This window comes from Dermacentor albipictus, chromosome 1 (assembly GCF_038994185.2).
Source record: "Dermacentor albipictus isolate Rhodes 1998 colony chromosome 1, USDA_Dalb.pri_finalv2, whole genome shotgun sequence".
Lineage (NCBI taxonomy): Eukaryota > Metazoa > Arthropoda > Arachnida > Ixodida > Ixodidae > Dermacentor > Dermacentor albipictus.
Window position 1 is genome coordinate 494,793,598 of NC_091821.1, and position 24,057 is coordinate 494,817,654.

General features: G+C 49.0%; 1 protein-coding gene across 3 annotated transcripts in view; it reads left to right on the plus strand.

Moving 5' to 3' along the window:
• LOC135908806 (putative phospholipase B-like 2) overlaps positions 1-24,057 on the plus strand; it is a 228,926-nt gene that overhangs the window by 124,489 nt on the left and 80,380 nt on the right. For all 3 annotated transcript variants that reach the window (XM_065440637.1, XM_065440638.1, XM_065440636.1), the window contains exons 7-8: positions 18,686-18,846; positions 19,672-19,764. In XM_065440637.1, coding sequence (XP_065296709.1) covers positions 18,686-18,846; positions 19,672-19,764 — 254 coding nt within the window. The remainder of the gene's footprint in view (positions 1-18,685; positions 18,847-19,671; positions 19,765-24,057) is intronic.

Genomic DNA, 24,057 nt, shown 5'->3' on the forward strand with positions numbered 1-24,057 from the left:
TTACTACCACGAGTGCTTGTTCCCATAGCAGCCATTTGCGACAACATCTCTCTAAGACGGGGACGCGGTCGCCGAAAGCAACTAAGCACTTTTGCTGCTTGACGGTGTATGCACTGCCCGAAGTCTTGTTCGCGTTCGTGACAGGCAATCGAAAATACGCATAAAGAATTCCATCTACCAACACAGACAAGTTTTCCTTGGCACCGCCGTGGTCTATGGAGATCCTGCAGCCAACGTCGCATCCGAGAAAATGAATTCTAATGACCATTTTCTTGACCACATCGACGCCAATTCGAAGTTTTCGGACGAAGGAAAGGGTGCGCTTCATGACCTTGTAATTGAATTTCAGTCTTGCTTCGCATCTTCGTCTAAAGTCTGCCAAACACACCTCCCCAAACACCAAATTATTACGAAGGGTGATGCTCAGCCTATTCGACAACATCCCTACCGTATTTCTGCTAAAGAACGTGAGGCTATTCAGTCGCAAGTAAAGGAGATGCTCGACGATGAAGTCACTCAATCATCCAGGAGCCCGTGGTCACTGCCTGTCGTTCTAGTGAGAAAGGACGTCACACCACACTTCTCCATTGATAACAGGCAGCGAAGCGGCATCACAAAAAAAAAAGACGTTTACCCGTTCCCTCGGGTTGATGACTCTCTAGACAGGTTGGGGCACGCTGAGTATTTTTGATATATTTATTTAAAAAGTGGCTATTGGCAGATTGAGGTTGATGAGCCAGCCAGAGAAAAGATGGCGTTTGTAACCTCAGACGGTCATTATGAATTCCAGGTTCTTCCTTCCAGGCCTCTGTTGTGCCCCAGCCACTTTCCAGAGGATGACTGATACCGTTGTCGCTGGCTTGAAGTGGAAAAGCTGCTGTGTATTACAACTTGATGAGGTAGTCCTACTCGCTCGAGACCTTCGACTAACGTCTGAATCACTTAAGAATGGTCATGGAAGCCACTGGCTCGGCTGAACACGTGCTAAACTTTCAGAAATGTCATTTCGGCTATGAAGACTTCAATTTTCTTGGACTAATCGTGAGTAAAGATGGTGCACGCCCCGATTTGGACAAAACTGCAGCCGTCGCCATTTTTCCTGTTCCTTCAAACAGAAGAACAGTGAGACGATTCCTTTGCTTGTGCGCTCACTGTTGTGGATTTATTGCCAATTTCTTACAAGAGACAGCTTTCCCATATTTACGGCGTCGCATGCAGACAGCACCTGTACTTGCCCATTTTGATAAGGAGGTCGATAGAGGTTCACACGGATGCTAGTAACGTCGGCTTTGGGGTTGCACTTGTACAACTACCTGACCGTGTTGGGCACGTATTAGCTTACACCAGTCGTACATTCTCTCAAGCCGAGACCAACTATTCCAGAGAAGGAATACCTCGCAGTCATGTGGACAACGACAAAATTCCGGACTTACCCTTACCGCTGTCCCTTCAAAGTGATTGGTTATAACTACTCGATGAGCTAGGTAGTTATCCTGTAAGAGTCCACCTAGTGGACATGCCCATATCGTCTAGTGCAGAAGTGCTGATTGACTGTCGCTCGTCCCTGCCGTGGACACGCAGCCCAGCCCAGCCAATCATAACTTCAACAGCTGACGAAATGGTCATGTCTACTAGCTGGGATCATACACAATACCTCCCCTGGTTGGCAAATTTCAGAGGCCCGTCTGGGTGTCTAGCACGGTGGAGTTTGCGCTTAGAGGAGTTTGGCATGACGATTGCGTACAGATCCGGCCTCAAAGACGAAGACGCCGATGCGCTTTCCCGCGTACATATGCGACACCCTGCTTTGAGCTCTGAGGGTGAGGATGGCTTCCTCGGGGCAGGCAGTGGCTTGCCATCAGCCAGCCAACCACCATGGCTGATCAGTCAACAGAAAGGAAAGGTCGCTGCCGCCCGAGTGCTTTTCAGTGGAACACTAACTCTCTGCGGTGGCGACACGCAGACCTTTTCCTGCATCTCATGCAGAGCGAGGACTACGTGCTTGCTCTGCAGGAGGTGTACGCGATGGCCGAAGACCTGTGACTCCCGGGATACACCGGTTACTCAGGCGCCACCACCTGCACGACACGCGGCTGCACGGACGCGCCGTGCCTGGACGACGCCCACCAGCCCGGCAAGCCACGGACAGCCATCTACGTTCGGTGCAACCTGCCGAACGCTGTGGTTCCAGTGGCCGACGTCGTAGGAGGCCCCCTGGAGGGTTGTGCTGTCACGGTGCGTCTGGGCAGACAACCCACGACCGTGGCGAGCATATACACACGACCAGGACAGCCATAGGATTCCTCCATCCTTGACCAGCTGGCTCTACGCCTGGGGAGGCAGGCATTCCTGTGTGGCGATTCCAGCGCCCACCACACAGACTGGGGAAGTTGCCGCTGCTCCAGCCGAGGCTGAAGCCTCCGCGACGCCATCAGCAGAGCCGGACTGGTGATCTTGAACAACGGAGGGCCCACCTATTCCGCCGAGGGGTGAACTCAGCCATCGATCTCTCCCTCACCACAGAACAGTGCTCCTACTCATGGGACACAACTCCGGACACTTGGGGTTCGGACCACTTCCCCATTGTGATCACCTCTGTGCACGGAAGGAAGCCAAAGACCAGAATATTCCACGTAATAGACAGGTCTCTGTTTAGGAAGCACTGCAGTGAGGTGGCCGATCGCTGTGACTTTCTAGATGCCATCGCGGAGTGCGCCGAGGCGGCTACCGTTCAGTGCTCTGCGCCATCGGACACACCTGCCCCGGATCTCCGCATACTCTATCTCCGTGCCTCCAGACACCGCACGTAGTGCAGAGCGATTCGGACGGGTAAGGCAGAGCACTGGAATGAATACAGACGAGTGGACGCCTGCTGTAGGAGAGAGGCCCGGCGCAGGAGGAACCAGAGCTGGGTGAGCCTGCGCTCCAGCATCAAGGACCGTACAAGAGGCCCACTAGCCTGGCGACTACTCAAGTCACTCACCGGCAAGAGGACGAGCCGTCAACCCGTCCTCGCTGTAGCCATCTCGCTAGGAATCAGCGAAGAGGCCTTCGCGGAACTCCTGGTGGACCGGTTCGCCCCTCCCGTGCCACAGAATGCAGCCATGCTGCCGGTCAAAGACCCCCCTGCCCAGCTGCCCACGTGCCTACACAGCATCCACCCTGCTTGGACGTCCAGGCAGGTCGCTGCCCTCTGCCAAGAGCCACTTGCCCTGCACGAGCTCCAGGCGGCTCTGAGGCGAGGGAAACGCCGCAGCGCACCAGGAGCAGACGGTGCAACACCACAGATGCTCCGCAACCTGGCCACCAGTGAGCAACAGCGCCTGCTCGAATGCTTCAATGAGATCTGGCAGTCAGGGCAGCTGCCAGAGGCTTGGCGCACAGCCATTGTGGCACCCATCCTCAAGGCCAGAAAACCGGCTAGGGAACTGTCATCCTATCGACTGGTCTCCCTCACCTCCGCTGTCTGCAAGGTGATGGAGGCCATGGCTCTGGCACGACTGGGCTGGGTGGCCCGTGCTCACGGCATCCTGGCAGATCAACAGACGTGCTTCCGGCGGCGGCGGTGCACTGCGGACTCTATCGCTGACATGAGGTCCAGCCTAGTGGACGCCAAGGCCGGCGGGGACCTCGTGATGGTCTTGCTGATCGACGTACAGGGTGCCTTCGACAGCCTCCCTCCCGCAGTTGTCCAGCAGGGCCTGAACCTCCTCGGCATCTGTGGCAGCCTGCGGGAGTTCCTCTCGTCGTTCCAGCACAATCGCCCCCTCAGGGTACGTGTGGGTCAATCGAAGAGCGCCCCCCGTCCAGTCGCTGCAGGCGTGCCACAGGGGTCAGTGGTGAGCCTCTTCCTTTTCAACCTGGCCATGGCACGGTTGCCTGCTGCCCTGCCGATCGACCCTCACTTCCGCGTGCAGGCCTCAATCTACGCGAAGGACATCGCCCTATGGGTGCGGGGACCACCGCAACACATCCGCAAGGCACGTGCGGCCCTACAGAGAGCCCTGGACACTGCGGCTGCCTACTTGTGTAGCATCGGCCTTACCATCTCGGCCAGGAAGACCGAGGCCTTGCTGCTGCATCCCAGAGCATCTGCCCACTGCTCAGGTGCCCGGCTGCGCTTGCAGGGCGTCCAGATTCCATGGAGCAAGGCAGTCAGATACCTGGGGCTGCGCATAGACCATCGGCTGACCTGGCTGCCGGCTACCAAGGCCCTGTGCGCAGAGACGCTTCGAGTCCGCAAGGCGATCTCACAGCTCCTTGCCCGTGGACAGGGCTGTACCACCAGATGGGCCATGCAGCTATTTGAAGCTGCAGCCACTTCATGGCTTCTGTATGCCCTCCCTCTCGTGGCACTGCCCCCACCCCGCCTACGGGAACTGGAGCTGCAGCACCGGTCAGCAATACGGCTCTGTCTTGGCGTTCCCCGAACCTCACAAGTGGCCGCCACTTTGGCTGAGGCAGGTGCCTGGCCCCTGACATTACTGTTCCTGCAACAGGGGCTACGACACATTGATCGTTTACACCATGCCGCAGATGGCCAAGCACTCCTGACCCACCTACGCTCCCGCCCAGCATCACACATGGGACGGCTGTGTGGCCTCTATAAGGAAGTCATAGGGGACCCGCCTGCAAACGCTGTACAGCCTCGCCCACCACATCGACCACCAATCCCTATCTCGACGGAGCTGTCAGGTTTCTCGAAGAACCGTTCCCCAACATGTGCCCTACAGCAGACGGCAGCCTCTCTTCTCCAAGAGAGACTTGGAGACCACCCTCACATCTTCGTTGATGGATCTGTGATACCGTAGACGGGCTGAACCACAGCAGCTTGCGTTGCACCGGCCCTACAAAAGCGCAAGGTGTGCCATCTACCGGGAGATGCAAGCTCTACCGCAGCAGAGCTAGCAGGACTCCAACTTGCTGTGGACCTACTTGCAGAGGAGCTACCAGTGACCCCGGCAGCCATCTTCTGTGACTCCAAGGCGGCACTAGCCTTGGGGTTGCGCTGCTCTCTTCAAGACAGACGGCCCTTCAGGACGCAGGATGTTCACTATCCATGCATTGGCTACCGGGACACGTGGGGATCCCGGGCAATGAGGAGGCGGACACACTTGCAAAAAGTGCCCACCACTCGAGCGTCCCCCTCAGCCCTGCTGTAACGGCCGCAGACTTCTCAAGACACAGGCTGCGCCGGCACATCATCGCCTGCCACCCGGACAAACGGGTATCTCTGAGCCGGCCTTCACGGTCTTTTCCTCAGCACGGCCTCCTACGAAGGGATACTTCGTTGCTGCTCCGACTGCGAGTTGGCTGCTACTGGACGGCAGCCCGCCGGCACCGCGTTGGGAAAGCCACCTCGCCAGCCTGTGTCTCCTGTGGTGAACCAAAGACTCTGGAACACATCTCGCTGGCCTGCCCTGTTCACCTGCAGCACCGCGGCCGACTTCTGCAAGAGTTCCACAGCCTGGGGCTCCCATGTTCACGACAGGGAGATATCCTATTCCCCTGTCGAAATCAACTACCAGCCTTCCTAAGTGTCGTCGAGTACCTAGACTTGTCGGGGCTCTCGGCGAGACTATAGGAAATCTTTACAAAGACGGATGGCCTTCCGGCCATCCCACCACCTCAGGCTTCCTGATTCGCCACTACTTCGCTTCTACTGGGCCACCTCCTATACAGTCTAACTCCAGCCTACTCCTCCCGTCGAACCCACTGGGCCTTTCCTGCCGGGCTGCTCTGATGCTGCTAAGACGACCTTCTACCTTTCTCCCTCCTACCCTCTCTCTCTTTTAATCCCATCTCCCCACCCTGTCGGCGCTTAGCTGTGCTCCCGCACGGGTTGCAGAAAATAGTGCTAGCCTTTCCTCCTTCCCCACAAGAACCATTTCTCTCTCTCCGACTCTGACTTCACATCAAGGCAGCGAGCAGACAAAGAATTACGGCCTGTTATCGACTACCTGAAGGTCTGAAAATCTCAACTTCCCCGGCATTTTGCTCGCGAGTTATCCACCCTTTCAGAAGGAGCATCCTGTACAAGAAAAAATGTCCGTGATAGCGACAAGGCTTTTGTCCTCGTTGTGCCTACCCGACACGCGTGATGAAATCGTCTTTGTGTGTCACGACGAACCAACGTCAGGGCACATAGGCTCTTCGCGAGCTTTCGCCGAGTGCGCCAGCACTACTATTGGCCACTACTTTTGTCTAGCCTAGAGCACTGTGTGAAAGGTTGCCGCGGGTGTCAGTGCCGCAGAGTGCCACCAGTGAAGCCGGCGGGCCTATCTCAACTAATTTCGCCACCTAGCACACCGTTCGACCTCGTGGGAATGGACCTTCTAGAACCCTTCCCTTTGTCCTCCACCGGAAACAATTGATTATCGTTGCAACGGATTGCCTCACTCGTGATGCCAAGGCAAAAGCACTGTTCCGTGGCAGGACATCCGAAGTCGAGAAGTTATTCATTCACCACATCGTCCCGTGGCAAGGCACCCAGTCGTGTATGATGACGGACAAGGGGACGCCCTTTACAGCAGTACTGATGGAGGACATTTTCAGACAGAGCTGCACGAGTCATCGAAAAACAGCATCTTGCCTTCCCCAGACTGATGGACTGACGGAGAGGTGCAACAAAACCATTGCAGACATACTATCAGTGTACGGGGACGCACCACACAACACTTATTACGAAATTCTTGCGTACATCATGTTTGCTGTAATACGGCAATGCGGGGATCAACGCGAGTTTCGCCTTTACGTCTTCGTTACGGACGCAACGTGAGAACAATGCTCGATGCTATGCTTCCGTGCGCAAAAAAATTAGTTCCTCCCGATGCCAAGCAATATACTCAGTACGCCGAAGAAGCCCACCAACTGGCCTAAGTAAACATCAGTTATCAACAAGATAGCTATGCACGACATTACAACCTCCACCGTGGAGATGTTGCCTATCACCCAGGCGATCGAGTCTGAGTGTGGAGCACTATTCGGCGGCCATGTATGTGTGAAACATTTTAATCCGCTATTTCGGACCGTACATGGTGCTGAAACGCGTAACAAGTGACGTTATTTACGAAGTAGTTCGGACGGCGTCTTGTCTTCGAATCCGCAGCTTCCGCCCTAAACTGTGTATGTCATACGGCTCAAGCCGTACTTCACAGAGTTGCTCTTGTGCCCGTGTGGCATTGAGGCGATGTGTGCAGAAGGGGAGGCTAATGTCATCTGGTGTTTTGCGGAGAAAAGCGCGCATGGAAGACAAGAAAGGAGGAAATTGGACTGAACGGCTGTAAGAATCTTGTCGTCTTGTTCACCTTGTCGTCCAACCGCGTGAGAATATTTCGCTTTGTTTCAGTAAGGATATCTCAGTTTTGTCAAAGATATTGCATGTATCCCGCAATATTCGCATGTTTGCAGATGACTGCGTCGTTTGCCATACCATTACTAACATGTCTGACCAAATCTCTCTTCAGGAGGATATTAACCGCTTGCAACAATGGTGCGATTGCCGGCTAATGACACTTAACCCAAATAAATGTAAAGTAGTGGAATTCTCCCGGCGACGTAACCCACTAGCTTACCCATACAAAATAAATAACGTAGACGTAGAAACTGCACAGTCTTACAAATACATTGGCGTTACCCTTACTAATGACTTTACTTGGAGCACACATATTACTAACGTCAATTCATCTTCTAATAAATCTCTTGATTTTTTAAAACGAAACTTAAGGCGAGCGCCCAAGCATGTGAAATTGCTAGCCTACAAAAGCATAATCAGACCTAAACTCGGATATTAATGTGGCGTCTGGAGCCCTCATCAAGCATATCTAATCAACGCACTTGAATCAGTGCAAAACCGTGCCATAAAATTCATCCATTCAACGTATTCATATGATGTCAGCGTGTCATCATTGAAAAAAAGAATACGGATTGGTTGCTCTCACTGATCGCCGTCGCATCTCAACTATCTCTCTCTCTTTCATTAGTTTTATTATACTTCACTTAATCAACCACCTTACATTATTCCCGCTGCCCGTATATCACATCGCACTCGGCACGCGTACCAAGTTGGCCGCCCCTGCACTCATACTACCACTTTTTCAGGCTCATTCTTCGTTCGCGCAGCAACAGATTGGAACAACCTGCTCCACCGAATTGCCGCCATAACCTGTGCACCTACATCATGCAAAAACTAACAGACCATTTTTCAGATTAAAAAACAAAAATTATGGGATATGCTATCTATGTGTGTACTAGAGGGAATTATGTACCTAATTTTGACGTGTGTTGTATTTATAAGTTGTGTTCTGTTATTCCTAAACTGATGTATAATAAATATATGTACGCCCACCCCTTATTTAGGGCCCCTATGGGGCTTTTGAGGTAATAAAATGAAATGAGATGCACCTGATGTACTCATGTCATTTGAAGTAGTGGCCTCTATTTTTGAGACTCTTCAAATCACATATTAAAAACATAGTTTGAATGTCCGATCAGCAGCAGAAAGTGTTTTTACAGACACAAATGAGAACATGAATATGAAGTCTAACACAAATATTGACAACGTAACAAATAGCGAGAAAATTTAGAGCGCGAAGAGAGCTGCCGTGAAAATCCGAAAAAAGTTTACTTTGTAAGCGGCGTTTGGTAAACAGAACACAAAGAAGAGAAGAAAAACACTTATGATATTTCTTGCTAGGCACTTGTCTGATTTCAACTAGCCTAGGAGCTTGTGCTCGAGTTTGGGCAAAGCTCGATTATAACGCTCCGAACATTCTCGTCAGTTTCGCAATACCTGTCCGATGGCTCGTTTTCGATTCTTTCCCCATGAGTGCAGTTCCGCCTCCAGTTTGCCTTGCTTACGAAGTCAATTCATGCATGCAGAAGTTTTTCAACGTTGTGAAGCCTAAATACTGCGTTATCTACGGCTACGTATTCTATCACTTGGCTCCAAACTATATGTATTGAATTTAATTCGTAGTGATACGGCGGCAACCTCAAATCGTCATGACGAGCTGATTTGGCGAACGTGTCAATTTTGTACCCGGTATACTTGCGCTTATGCTCATTCACAGGCTGCAGCCGCTCCGCCTTTAGCTGGTGAGTATAAAACGGAATGTTCTTGCTTCTCAACGGCGTCTGAATATCGCCTTTTGTTGTGGATGTAGACGGAACCTTTTCAAGCTGAACGCTGTGATAGCTGGCATAGTCCATGACAATAACGCTTGCGGGTTCAGTTTTCAGCGATAATTGCTGAATAAAACACTTCTCAAAATGGTCATCACCCGTCTGTGAATGGTAATCACCAACACTCTTCTTTGCACGAAAGATGGGGCGCGCTCCATCTACAAATCCCTCCTCTCTGCCTGCGAGGAGCACAATGAGGCGACCACCCTTGCCACATGAAGCTCGAAGACCCGTTATTGTTCCTTTTTGAAAAGCGACTTGGCATGTCAGAACGCGGCTGACTTTCCACACCATTTCTTTTGTGCGTCTTGTAGGCTCCCAGGTCTCGTCTAGGGCAGAGTCCTTCAATGGAAATGGTGCGCACACTTGGTATCACTCTGCATTCCATAGCACATACGTTAGCGAAAGTTTCCCAATCCACAAAAATTGGCAGCTTCACAAGACGCAAAGAGCATCGAGCTCAAAGCAATAGTTCGAAGACGGCACTGTAGCCCCGCCATAGTCAAGTGACGCGTAATGAACGAGCGTTTGGTGAAAATACCTTTTTCTGCTTCCGCATCTCTCGCACGGTCCGCAGGTACTTTGTGTGCCACACGACAATGTGCTGCCTTTTTCAGAGCCTATAGTTCCATTTATTCCCCCGCAAAGTGAAGCCAATGTGGTTTAGCATTCTGCGCACAATCCTTCCAATCAGACCAGGCATCTGCATTCATCTGGGCACCTAAGGAAGGCATGTGGGTCAGTTGGTCAGACATGTGGGTCAGTTGGTATGGCATGTGGGTCATTTTCACCGACGTAGGCAGCTCGTTACTCATGAAATATTGATGCGCCTTGCGTCTCAAGGCGCCAAGCGTGAAGCTATCATACAGCTGCATATTCGTATTTCACTTTTCTCATGTCTTCTTCCCCACATGAAGTCAGGTATTCTCCGCTTTGTAGATGGGGGCGGACCTTGAAGTGCCTCTGCTTATATCATACTCACGGAACGCACAATCATGCCGGTCAGATGGTTCAGTCTTATGCACGGCACCGGTAAAGAGCTCTAGATGGGCACTTGTGGTAGCAACATAAACGATGCCTATCAGCTACTTCGTCTACTTAGACGAAGTAACAACCATTTGTTGGTGAAGTTCGTCACAAGCTTCTGTGGCGAGGGGATGAAAGAGCCAGAAGCTAACGAACGCTCACCTGAAGGTGGAGACGCCATTCTTCCCTTGAGATGCACGCAAGAAGTGGGGTGTTCTCACACTTGCAAAAGAAATTACTAAGTACAAAGTAAAAAAAATATAAACAGCGCTCTGGTATGTGCTGCGTCCACTTTTATATACCTTCCTGTAGAACATGAAGCAATGTTATTTTTTAATTTCTCACGCAGGAAACAGGGACGCAATTGTGGTATTTTATTCTTTGGCGGTAACACTCGCGTAGTTTGTCTCTGTAGCCTTCTGTTTACTGCGAAGAAAAGTTGTACGCGAGTTTGGTGATGTAACGGATTGTCAAGCACCTGGTAACATTGGCCGTCACGTTTTTTGTCGTCTGCTTGTTGCGCCAGTCGCGGCGTATTTTCGGCTGCATCAGAGAAAATGAGCTCTCTAGAGAACCACAGAATTGCTCTGCTAATGGCAGCTGCAAATATTAAGCTTGAAATAGGAGCAGGAAAAGCAAGAGTGATAAGATGAGGAGACGCTGACTTTTACCGAACAGCTTATGCATAGCTGGTGCCATCGCCTGTAACCTGCCCATGCATCGCAAAAGGTGGAAGTTTGACCAGAATGACAGATGGTTCGAGGACACCATGCCGCACATCAGAGAACAATTCCTCACTTAATGCTTTTTTCCGTATCGTCTGGGGCATTTGGCTATATTGTGGAACCATGCCGGCACCCTCTGCAGGCTTAGGAGATTGTCAGGCGCCCGGAAATATCAGTGGAAAAGAGAATGGCTGTGGGCATCTACAGGCACGGCTACTGCTAGCGGGAACACGGGAGCCCCTGGGAGCACTGCGTGGCGGTCCACCGCCACGTGAAATCTTGCCGCGCAGGCGCAATCAAACTGAAAGGCGGAGCACCCGCTGCGCCGTCTGCTACGGTCCTTACCTTCTATACTTTCGTTACGCTCGCGTTTGTTAGATTGTGCGGGGCCTCACGTTTCAGCACCGCTGGTTAACCATGTGTAGGGAGTGCCTGGACAGCGATTTTTCTATTTGTGGGTGAAATCTTCTTGGAAGGCATGAAATACAATAGCAAACAACACGTTCGCCACACCAGGGCACAGTACGGAAAAAAAAGTCGCATACGTAAGATCGCAAACATAATAAAAAGTACTACACCCGTAACATTTTTGAACAAGTGAGCTCACTACATAAAAAGTGCCACTTTAAAGGAAGCCTTAGCTTTGGTGTTCCTATCTAAACACACGGAAAAGAAGAAATTGTTTCGTCGGCAACCACTACGCCAGATTTGATTGCTTTTGTCGCATATAAACGAAAACGTTAAATTGTAGTGACTGTTAAAAGCACATTTTTGTTTACGCCATCGAACTAGGCGCACAAACTAGCTATCTCTCGCGCCTAGTATGCGCTGAAGCGAGATGCGGCACAAAATCGAATACGCTCACCGCTGCTGCCGCTGTTCATCATGCACGCCAGTGTCCTGACAGCGAGTGTCCGCGGTTATCGAGTGAGATGTGTTCGCGATTGCCTGTGCGCGCGTGACACCGTCCTTCTTAATTTATTTGGTAAGGGAATCATTACAGCAGTTCAGGCATCATACAAAACGTGTAATCTTATTTTGTATCACTGTCTAAAATTTTCCTGTCGCAATCAATGCATTGCCTGTCCGGCAAAATTTCTACTTTTTTTCGCAAGCAGTCATCATTCGCCTTCACCTTGCGATCCTTTTACGTCGACGGCATAATCGTGGGACTTCCTAAGGTGGATAAAAGTGCAACAGTATGCAGTCAAACGCGAAAAATATTCTGTGACGCAAGCACGGAACAGGCGCAAGTGAGCATCCAGTTCCGCTGGTTTCTCGAAATGCTTCCTGTGCGACAAGGTTGCTATGGAAGACGAGAACGGACAGAGTTTCGTAATCGAAGCCCTAGGCGTACCCTGTAAACGTGAAGGCAGTCAGGGTATTATCAATGTACGCGAAACCCAAGCGCAAGGTGCTTCGATCATTAGCAAGCGTGTACAATTCTTTTGCGCTATCTAGCGCTATTTCCGCTCAGAGCAAAGCTGCTTTTTGTAGGCCTGTGGAAAAGGAAATGTGCATGGGGTTTCGCCATTCACTAAGAATAAACAAGCTGGAACAGCTGCTGTACTGAATTTGGTAGAATGAAAGCACGTGGCATTCAACGTTTTGTCTTCCTGCGGGCAAATTATGCAGCCTTCTCAATCGACCTATAGGCATTCCCAGACGCAAGCCCCAGAGTGTACGTCACCTGTATCTACGTACCGGAGTTTGCAGCTACCGGCATCTATGACACACAGCTCCTGAGAAGCAAGAACCGTGTTGCACCAGTAAAAGATGTTTGGCTTCCGCTTCTGGAGCTATTAACCTGCGTCATCGTCGCGAAGTTGTGATGCGATATACTTTTTTTAATTCATAAAATGAGTTATAAGGCCACTAAATGGGGAATGAGTTATGGGGGGGGGGGGGCATAGAATCAAGTAAGTACATACAATCTCGAAACAATGATAATAATATAAAGAAAGCACCAGCCTAGTGCACAGCCTAAAAGTAAGAGAAACATATGAGCTAGACATAAAGCTGTCTGTATATGACTACAATTAAAAGGAACTGTATAAGTTAGTAGCAAACGTATTACAGTACTAGGAAAAGGTAGGAAAAAATAACATCGAACTGGGAGTGTGATATCAATGGTTAACAACGATTAAGCGAGTTGAGTGAGTGCCTGAATTTTTTACGGTCAGTATATGCCACTATGTAATCGGGGAAGCTGTTCCAGAGCCGAATGGCACGTGGAAATGCAGGCGGGTTAAATGCTTCTGTTTTACCATAGATGCACGTGAAGCTATGATGATTCTGTAATCTATGCGACGTGTGCGATAACGTTTCTAGGTGTAGAGAGCATTTGTTAGTGTGGGGGGCGTATTTATGAAATAATGACAAAAGGGCTAGGTCGCGACGATTACTTAGCACCTGAAGGGAAAGGTGAATCTTTATTTGATTTACGCTAGAACGGTAGTCATAATTCCAGGAAATGAAACGTGCGGCTCTATTTTGTATTCATTCCAGCATGTTAATTGCGTAATTTTGGTGGGGAGACCAGACTGGAGCGGCGAACTCAAGTAGAGTGAACAAATGTTTGAAATGCTAATCTGCAGATAAGTGAAGGTGAGTTCCGATGGTTACGTCGCAGGTAACCCAGTGATCGAGGACCACTGGCAAAGATGGCGGTAATGTGAGAAGTCCAAGAGAGATTTGTTGAAAAATTTACGCCTAGATATATAAATGATGAGGTCCGAGATAATGGGACATTTTTAATACAGTAGGGATAGTCCAAGTTAGTGCGTTTGCGGGAGAAGGATATCACTTTACATTTTTATGAATTTAGAATCATTAGCCAGCTGTCACACCAATAAATAATTTGGTTAAGATCATTTTGGAGGATCAGGTGTTCATCAGAGCTGATAATACAACGATGGATAATGCAGTCATCAGCGAAAATGCGCATGCATGATGATAAGAAGACCATGCAATCACTGTGATTTCTTCCTGTTCACTTTTGGACCGAGTCACTCGTCGCTTTGCGCTGAATTCGAGGTACGCCGACAAAAATAACGCTGTTCGTACTTTATCGAGTCCGAAATTCCTCGTTGTTGTGCCGGAAGGACAATCCGCTTGACTTTGTAGCACAATGAGTATCATGTTCTTGTTATTTCGCGGCAATCTTATGACGGCACAGCCCAAACATCCTTCATGATCAGCAACAACCCATTTCTGCTCAGTGTACTGAGAAGAACAAGTTGAAGACTTGATTTAAAAAATTCCGCCTTCATTTCAGTCTTGGAAAGCGGATGTATAGCGAAGCTGTTGTCGACGTTAGACACGCAGCCCCACCAGAAGTCACGTATGGCACGCGCGCAGACTCATGTGGCGCAGTGCACCATACCTGCTCATTCTTCTAGACCCTCCTCCAAGCACATATGCCTTATTGAACTAATTCAGCTTTAAAGCGACGCTATTACCCCTAGCCCCCGGGTGCATCCTCCGCATGGGGGGGGGGGGGGTAGTAGCTAGGCGGCTTGCCTCCATATCTGGGGCACGACACGTGCACAGGAAATGAGACAGGTAGGGGAGAGGGATGAAAACGTCCCTCGCCATGACGCTGCAACACTGGAGATGATGGGTACGGGCAAGAAGGAAAAAGAGTGGCGACAGCGCTGCAGCAATGGAGCCGGGTACGCGAAAGGGGAAAGAGCGCGGCGACGGCGCCTGTGCACGTGGCCTGCGCTTCTGTGGTTATAATAACGTCAAGCGCGTCCGAGGTTCCGGCACAGCTGCAGCAGTGGTTGCGGCAGATGCAAGGGAGGTGTAGCAACCGCGACGGCGCTTCTGTAGGCGTAGTAGCGTCGTGCCGTATGAAAAATTTGTGTGATGCCATAACGTACACAGCCCACGTGTGCGGCCTATAGACAGCTTCGATAGTAATTCATCGCCTTATAAATGTTGCGGCCCCACGAATTTTTTTCAAAGCAAACTGCGTCATGGAATTCGTAAAATACGACTTACACAGAAGCTGCAGAGGTGGTAGCTTCGGATTCTAATTTCAATGTAGGAAAAAAGACACTTCTGTTACGCAGAAGCTCAGACAGGTCCCTTCTTCAGCTGCCATTTGAGGTCCGAGTGGCCGCGGCCGCTACGTGGAGGTGCGGTTTCGGACAGTTTTTGCCATAATGTCGATTACAGTCGCAGCGCACCCTGTGCGACAAATGCAACGGGCAGAGCGCCCACACGTCAAGGAAAGGTATACTGTGTACACACGTACGTCATCCGCGCACGAACGTGTACGGAATTGGCGGAGCTTGAGCATACATTCTCATTCTCCTGTGTCCACCAATATGCGCAAGTGTGTTATTGAACTGAATTTCTGAAATGAACTTGCGTCGTAAAATTCGTAAGTACAACTTACGCACAAGCTGTATACATGATAGCTTCGGATTTTAATTCGAATATACGAGAATAAAGGCATGGTCGATTGACAATTTTGCTTGATGACGTAATGTGATGATGTTACCACGTCAGACTTGACGTCACGTGATCAAGTCTTCGTCAAATGATGCTGTCACTTGATGACGTCATGCGATGCGTTTTCTCAAAATAATAACTTGCCTCAGTGATTAGGTTGTTCTCCCAGAATGCTGCGCATTCAGCCTTCTAACTACAGGAGCCTAGGCACTTGGCCTAGTTGTTTCCTAACATGAGCCGAAGCAACGCAAAATAAGAGGATGTGAGAAAAGGACTTAAGACAGCGCTGACTAACAACAGAATGTTTATTCTTTCGAGCAGCATCTATCGGAAACAACTAGAAAACAGGAAGTGCAGTAAAAATAGTGTGATCAGTTGAATAAGATTGAAACTTTTGTCTCGAGTGAAACTGAAAAGCGCTCCAAAACAACGCCACTGTTCTGTATGTGCAAGGCTTCAGAGTTCAATCGAGCGTGTCTATCATGATAGTTTGCCCGCATGGCGCAATGTCTAAGAGGCTCGCAGCCACAGTCAACGCAATGCAATAGCAAGTAACTAAGCGTACCCAGGAATGCTGCACATTGTGTGATGACGACGCGCTCAGGAGAAACACTCTACTGCTTCCAGGGCCATTTCTTGCATCATGATGCGGATAATTAAGTGCTGAACTACGCTCAGTCGGCAGACCTACTGCTCTAACCACTGTACAGTACTCACGGATTGAAATAGGACATTCGGAGCGCGTAGCCGTCGCTACATGCAGCGCCCCCCGTGGATGCTCATGGAACCAAGGTGCTGCATTGTGGTGTAGCGCGAGGGGGAGAACATCTACGGAGCAGATTTACTCCTTCCGGTCGCCAACGGGCCGGCCTGTGGTTTACCACACTGCCTGCGCGGCGCTGCAAGGCTTGCGCGTTCGTGTGCCGACCGAAATGGTTCGGCGGTGCGCATTGCCCGTTTTGCGGCGGCGTCTGCTTGCGCATCTTGCTTGCGCGTTTTGGCGATGCGGCACGCATGCTATGCAATTAAGACACAGGATTCAGCTACGTGATATCGCCGTACGTGCCTTCGTTGACATGATCAACACTTGCACAAAACAAAAGAAAAGAAAGTTTATTTCGTCCATTTTGTAACGACAAAAAAGAAAAGAAACCGTCACAGGCCTGTCCTCGTGCAACATTTAAACGAAGTCTCAGTATTTTGTTGGTTCGCCCCTAGCAGCGAATACGGCGGCCATTCTGCGTGGCAAGCTTTCGTAGAGGCTATCGCCCAAGGAAGAAGGCGCTAGCTTCTCCCATTCTTCTTGAAGAGCCGCCCACAGGTTGTCCGAAGAACACCTGTGGAGCGGCCGACGAGACAGGGCCTTCTTTATTTCAGCCCATACATTCTCAATAATATTAATGTCCGCACCTTGCGGAGGCCAGTTCAACACAATCACACACTTGTCTTCCAGCAGGCGAGTCACGGATGCTGCGGTGTGAACTGGGCTCCGGTCGTGCTGGAAGTAAAACAAGCCGTCCTTAAATGGGCCAACCAGGGCGTACGGCATAAGGACGGTGTCGAGGAGGTCTAAGTATGCTGCGGCATTAAAGCGGCCGTGCAGGCCTGCAAGCAGACCCAAGCCGTCTTTGTAAATACACCCCCACACGTTGACCCTACATCGACCGCTGCTTGCAACACGATGCAGATTTGGGGTGTCGAATCTGGCTGAAGGAAGCGGAAAGAACACAAGACATTATTTTACTTCACTGCGATTGATAACCGCGATGACAGGGGTCCGTCTCTTGAATGTTGACAGAATGCACTGCCTTTAGTGACCATTTCTACGAAGTGCTTGTGTTTAACCCACGAAACAAGGCGCTGGTGAAAAGTTTTTTGGCGTGCGCTCTCTCCTCGCGGTAGCGGAGTGCCCGGAATATAAAACCTAGTTTTTGATGAAACGCATACCTAGCCGCTACATACCATCTATCCCATATATCATGCGCTACGGGAATGTAAAGAAAGATAAACATTGGCGGATTTTTTTAGTGAAGCTGTGTAACCCCCGAATTTGTGAAGGAGTCCACCTGCCTCGTGCTTCGTGTCCTCCACGCTCGCTGCTGCTGGTCCCATTCTGATGTAAACGTGCTCTCGTCCGTAAAAAGGACATTCTGCCACTCTTCCGCTGTCCAGGACCGATGCTCCTGTGCAAACAGCAGCCTTTTGATCCTGTTTTCGGAAGAGATGAAGGGCTTAATCGCCGCCACACAACTACGAAGGCCACTTGTGTGAACGTTCTCGCGTACTACTTGTGTGCTGGCAGCTAGCCCCAGGTCGTTTCGTATTTCTTTCGCCGTCATCTTCGGGTTTCGTCTTGCTGCTTCAACTATACGCTCGTCGTCAGAGTCGGTCGGAGTCCTCTGGGCAGATTTGTCAAGCAAGCATCCGTCCTGAAAGCCCGCACAATCCTGCTCACTGACGAGCGGGGGCGTACGGTCATATCGGCGATTTGTTGCTGCGGTAAACCTGGTACAGACAGTCACAATCCGCATCCATTCCGAGATGGGTATGCCTGGCATTGCTGCTCGTGTATGAAACGGAGGCGCGTCTTGTGTTCGCCATCTATAACTACCTGTGGCGCGGCTTCTGCTGACGTCAGTACGACCAACAATGCCGTGTGTTATCATTTCGGGGCTGAATAAAGAAGGCAATTTCTCGTCGGCTACTACACAGGTGTTCGCACGAAATAAGCTATTCTTTTGTGCAGATGTTTATCATATCTACGAACGCACACAAGGCGCAATCTCGCAGCTGAATCCCGTGTCTTGCTTGCACAGCATGCGTGCCGCATCGCCAAAGCGCGTGCAATGAGAGCGTCGTCTGCTCGCGCAGGTGTGCACCGTCGAGCCATTTCAGTCGGCACACGAAGGCGCGCAAGCCTTGCAGCGCCACACTGGCAGTATGGTAAACCACAGGCCGGCTCGTCGGTGACAGGAAGGAGTAATTCTGCTCCTTAGATGTTCTCCCCCTCGCGCTATACCACAATGCAGCACTTTGGTTCTATGGGCACCCACGAGCGGCGCGCTGCATGTAGCGACGGCCACGCGCTCCGACTGTCCTATTTCAATCCGTGAGTACTGTACCTATGTATTCGAATAATAGCTCGGGAGATAAATCTATTAACAAAGCAGCAATGCCCAGCTTGTCGCGTTTGTATAATTTGAAATTCATAGTATTTCTTATAACAGCCCGCCTAAAACGAAGCTGTTCCTTCGACGGGAGCGAATAAAGCCTGCTTGGCGATCGCGCAGGCGGTGATGGAGACATCATTGAAAAATACCAACCACCAGTTGCTACGCTATGTACGTCCCAACGGCGGTCCGCTGACTTGGGTCCGGAACATGGTCGCCAGCAGACTCTCTACCAGCGGCTCGCAATGGGCCGCCATCTTCTCCAGGTTGAACAGCGGAACGTGAGCATATACTTTCGCGCTCGTAGGACCAGCTGGTTCCCACGCTGTTGGGCTTTTGCGCCTGTTTTGTGCCGCTATTCATTTGACAGCCATGTTCAACAAGCACGCACAAGTTAGCCCATCACGTTCATTCGTCTGAATTTGTCAGAAAGGTGGCGAATTATATGTTCTTGCAGGTATGAAAAATAATTAGCATCATTCCAATTATCACTATTTCGACACGCGTCCCTCTCTTCAATGGTGCGGCACGTATCCGTGCACTGGTAATGTCCTAGAGAAAAACTCGCTTAGGTGCTCCAACTGTGCCCTAATCCAAGAAGCTTAGCGTTACCGCCAAAAAATGAGGCTTTGGAAATTGGGGATACCCTAAGCGTCAGCGGTAAAGTAGACGCTCTCGTTTTCTGTACGTTATTCTATGGTCAAAAGTGCGTGTGCATGCATTTCTTTATTAACTGCTGGCCGACCGCACTACGACGTGCACTATTCTGCGCAAAAAAAAAGACATTATTCAGTTTCGAAAATGACCAGCATAGTTTTCAATTGCATGGTCAAAAAAATTATAACTGATGCAGTTGCTCACAGCCGAGTTTGCTATACGTGATTGCCAGAAGTTATAAACTCGTTCAGATAACTTTAGCAAAGTGATATGCGTTCGGAATACCAGAAATGGGAAAGGAAAAGAGCGACATGCAGTGCCCGAGAAGGGCGCAAAGCTTGGTCTTTATCAAAAAAAAAAATATTTAGGGCCATCTTCATTGCGAGGTGCATAAAGAGCGACGCGGACGGTAAATTATAAACAGGTTCCATGTACTGCCCTCTCTCTAGGTACAACAACCAGTGGATGGTTCTGGACTACAAGCTGTTCATGCCATGGGGAAGCCTGCAACCCGGAACGCTATGGATAGTGGAGCAACTGCCGTACGTAGTTCCGCTTCATTGGTGCTGTCTGACCAAGCGCTGTTTGCAGTATCTTTCAACACACGCGCATTCGAGCGTCTGAAGAAACAAACGAAAAAACGTGCGTAACTGACAGCTTGACTCCTGCTTCGTTGCGTCATTTCAGACAGGTGTCTGCTGTAGTATATGTGCTCCCATGGGTCTGGTTTATAAAGCAACACAGTTTTATGCGCTGTAAGCTTTAAGTGCGAACGTCACTTGCGTCTCTGAGCAACATTGCGCGTTTAATGTGTAGTCTGTCCGGCATACTCTGTGTCCTCTTGAAAAGAAAAGACTGCGAATGTGTGCTACCTTGCAGAAATCCCCACATGATTTCGATAGAACGCACTTACGTGCCTAAGAATTTTTGAGCAACAGCCTTTTTTCGCGTCCTAAAATTTGTGCTCCCATGTACGTCACTTGTAGTATTTGACCCATTTCTACCAAATTTAATTTCGTGACGTGAGTAATTTACTGCAAATTTCACAATAAACTAGCGATTTTGTCTTTTCATAAACATCGCCAATAACACACCACTTTATTAGGAGATGTCAATATATATGCACAAAATGACTCGTCTCATTCAATGAGCACAGTGCGGGCGCCTCGAACACCGCACGGAAATAGAGAATTCTGAATCTATACATTTCCACTACACGAGCACACTTAACAAGCTCCTCATTTCTACGAAACGTGAACGCCGCCTCACGCACATTTCTTAGGGACACTGGGAAACATTGCACACAGCGGTTGTTTGGGGCGTTCGAGAAGTCGATGTAGATGGAGATTCTTGGAAATTCTCCGAGGGATTGGCCAAGAACTGGGCTGTTTAAAATAACGCAACACGAATACAACATTTTAGAATAGGTATCCTTAAACTAAGAAACCGTCGACAAGATACGAAAAAAATTGATATAGTATGGTCTTCTCTGAATATTCTCTGCACATTCTCTTCTCTGAATATTGTCTCAGTATTTAAAGATGGTATATGACAGCGTAGCCTACTAATAGTTGCGTCAGTTCTCGTTTGGAATATATTACATTTCCAGGTGCAGGAAAGACGGTTACAATCGGGGTAATTTGCGATAGGTGGCACAAAGAGCTCTCGAAGCATCGCTTACCTCCGAAATCGTGCCCTACGATCAAACGTTATCCAACGACAATTTAAATGGCCGGGCCACCCATCGACGTCTTCGCCACTGAATCTGCCGTTTCATTTAAAACTATTCCTGTATGCTCAGGCAGGCAAATTAGCCGGATATTACTTAAGTGGTGAAGGCCTAGCGAGTTAAACGCCGAGAGACCTTCGAGTCACTTCATGCAGTGAGCAACGTACTCAAGGATAAAATATCGGTTTCGAACACTGTAGAACCCACTCATGGGTTTAATTTACGAAGGGGAAAAAAGGACGAATTGTGAATATTGCTGAACATACTATTAACACTGTTCTCTGAGGCGTCAGTCGCTAGGACTAGATTTGTTTGCATTTCCTTTAGGCAATCCTCTAAATAGGCATTTAACATTCATAAAACAGGTGTTTTCCCTTACTAAGACATTGTCATGACAGTGTATTTGATGAAAATGTTTCTTCTAGCAAACCGTATGGATGTCTTTAATTTGAATGGTCAGTGGTTTGAGAAAAATGTGTGCAAATTTAACTTGAGGTATGCGGAATCTAGGCCAATGTTCCTGAAATATCATACCGTGCTAAGAATAAAAAATAACACAGCTTAGCTCCGTCGGGTTAGTGATTCGAATGTCTTAAAAATGTCTGTACGTCAAGTATTCATAACCGAGTAAAAAATGAAGTCGTTGGTTCGAGATGAACAGTTGTTTCCATCCATCCATACTATACACTACATCATCGAGCACTAAACTGCCTTCTAATGACTGCTTTTGCCGGTGAACAAAGGGCGAAGCTTACATGGCGGCGTTCCATAGTATAATAAACCCTAAAACTCGTGCACCACGCGTATATGCGTGGGGCAGCTTGGTTACAACGTGGTTCTGCGCATCTCTGATCGACTGTAGCGTATTGCGCGTAAAGAACCCAGCACTGCAACACAGATTTTTTCAGTATGATTTGTATGCGTAAGCCATGAATGCCATATATCACACCGAGATGCTTGACAGTCTGTACTTCTGCAATGAGGTTGAGCTGGTAAGATAAGGAAATATGTACCGAGTCCATCCGAAGGAATACAAGCAATGAGAATTTGTTCACACAGAGAAACTCGAATGGTATTAAGCCACTCTTCAAGAACAGATAAATACGTTTTTTTTTCAAGCTTTTATGCACTGAATCCGCCCACGTGTCAGTGGGCACGTCATCTGGGTATGGAACGGAGCTCAGTAATATATAAAATAATACTGGAGACAACATTGCCCTTTGAGGAAACCGTTTTTGACAGTTTATATGGTCCTGTTGAAAAACCGCTGTCAAAACAATAAAATTATCTTTCACTTATAAACTCAGGAATTCATGCTCGGAATAACTTGGACTTTTCATATATGGTTGACTAATACCTCATGTTCAATACTATTGTATGCTTTTGTGATCTCCACTCTTACTAATACTGCATACTGCCCTTGCCATTGTGCATGTTGCATGCGACTTTCGAGGTCAATATGTTCCTATAATATTGAGCACCGTGGTCTGAAACCAATTTGGCCTCTACTATGGAGCTTTCTTCTAATAATAATCGCAACATGTACATTTAGTATTCATTCTATCAACTTTACAAAATTTCATATTAAGGCAATTGGCCGGACGCTGTCTAAGACATAATCGTCCACCGGTTTTTAGAGCAACAGTATAATGTTTGAAATTTTTCGTTCACAAGAAATTCACGCTCTTCTGACTTAATAGTTTGTGCTGTTCAGCAGATCAACTTGTGACTCTGCATGAAATTTTAACAAGGCCGAAGTGTCTCCATCTATGCCCACATCAGCGACTGAAGTCTCTGTATTACATCTGACAACCGAACCATACATGCTGTCACGGTGTAGTGACTGTCAGTATAGCCACAGTGGCCCAGCACAAGTCACGAAACTATTTATTTTGCGTACCTATGCCTATCAAGACAAGTAACACTCATCAAAAGGATAACAGCGACCACATACGTCGAAATCTCGTCAGCGGATCAAGCGCGACGGCTTTTATACATGACTCCTCGAAGCTTCCAGCGCTGTGGCTGGTGCTCGCGTACCTTCAAGAAAGTGTAATACTATTGGCGCCACGCATACAATCGAATAACAAGGTTCAGTGATAACACAGGCGCGTCTTGCGCCGAGCGGTAACGCTTACCATCTGTTAGACGGTGAAAAGTGGTGACTGAAGAAAGACAAAGCACACGTTTCAATGTTTCACTATAATCATCACTAAAAGGTAAGGCGAGGAAGTCCAGGATAGAGATTCTGCACTCCTATAGCAATAACCTGCAGCGAACAAGCCATTTCATGTGGAGATAACATTATAGATTCCACGTTAAGTGGTGAAGGAATAGTTTTCCTATATGGAAAAATGCTGAATATAGCTCGTTTGTTATTATGTTTGGAAATAAAATTAAATATTTCATGTCGTACTCATCCGATAATTCAGGCACAATGCGTTTGAGTGCATCTGCAAAGAATTTACAGTCTGACCCATTTCTGCGGTGTTGGTTACCTAAAGGTTTCTTCTAGGCGGCTCCTATTAGTCTATTCCTATTAGACTATTAGTATTAGTCTATTAGTCTATTAGTCTATGCAATGCGCGCGCGACGTCGCTCTTATGGCGGAAGATGTGCTCAATGGCTGCAACACTAGCAATTAGGAGACACAAGCAGCAGCCAGAACGAAAGACATGCAATATAAAAACGACAAGAGGCGCAGAAAACAAAAGGCCGAAAGTGCGAAGCATGGCACTGGGGTGAACGAGGGTTGTGGTGTTCGCAATGTTGGCTGCAGCGAGTGGAACGTGAGTAGACAGTCGCCGGGCAGATCCAGGAGGCAGCCCTGCTATTTAAGAGAATGGGACGGTGACATGAGTTTTGCCGTGTGGGTGATGGCGAGTGGCCAGTCGGTCGAGATGACTCAAGCCTGCTCCACAACCTGGATCACTCCGCACCTTGTTTAGGGTCCCAGACATGGTAGCACCGCCTTCTCTCAGCGAATGGAGCAGCTACCTGTTACTGGACAACGCATTATCACGACCACTAGTACCGGAGCTGACAGGTTCGACACGGGGATCTGCGCTCCGCCTACTGCCGCGTCCTCGGCAACTACCACGTCGCC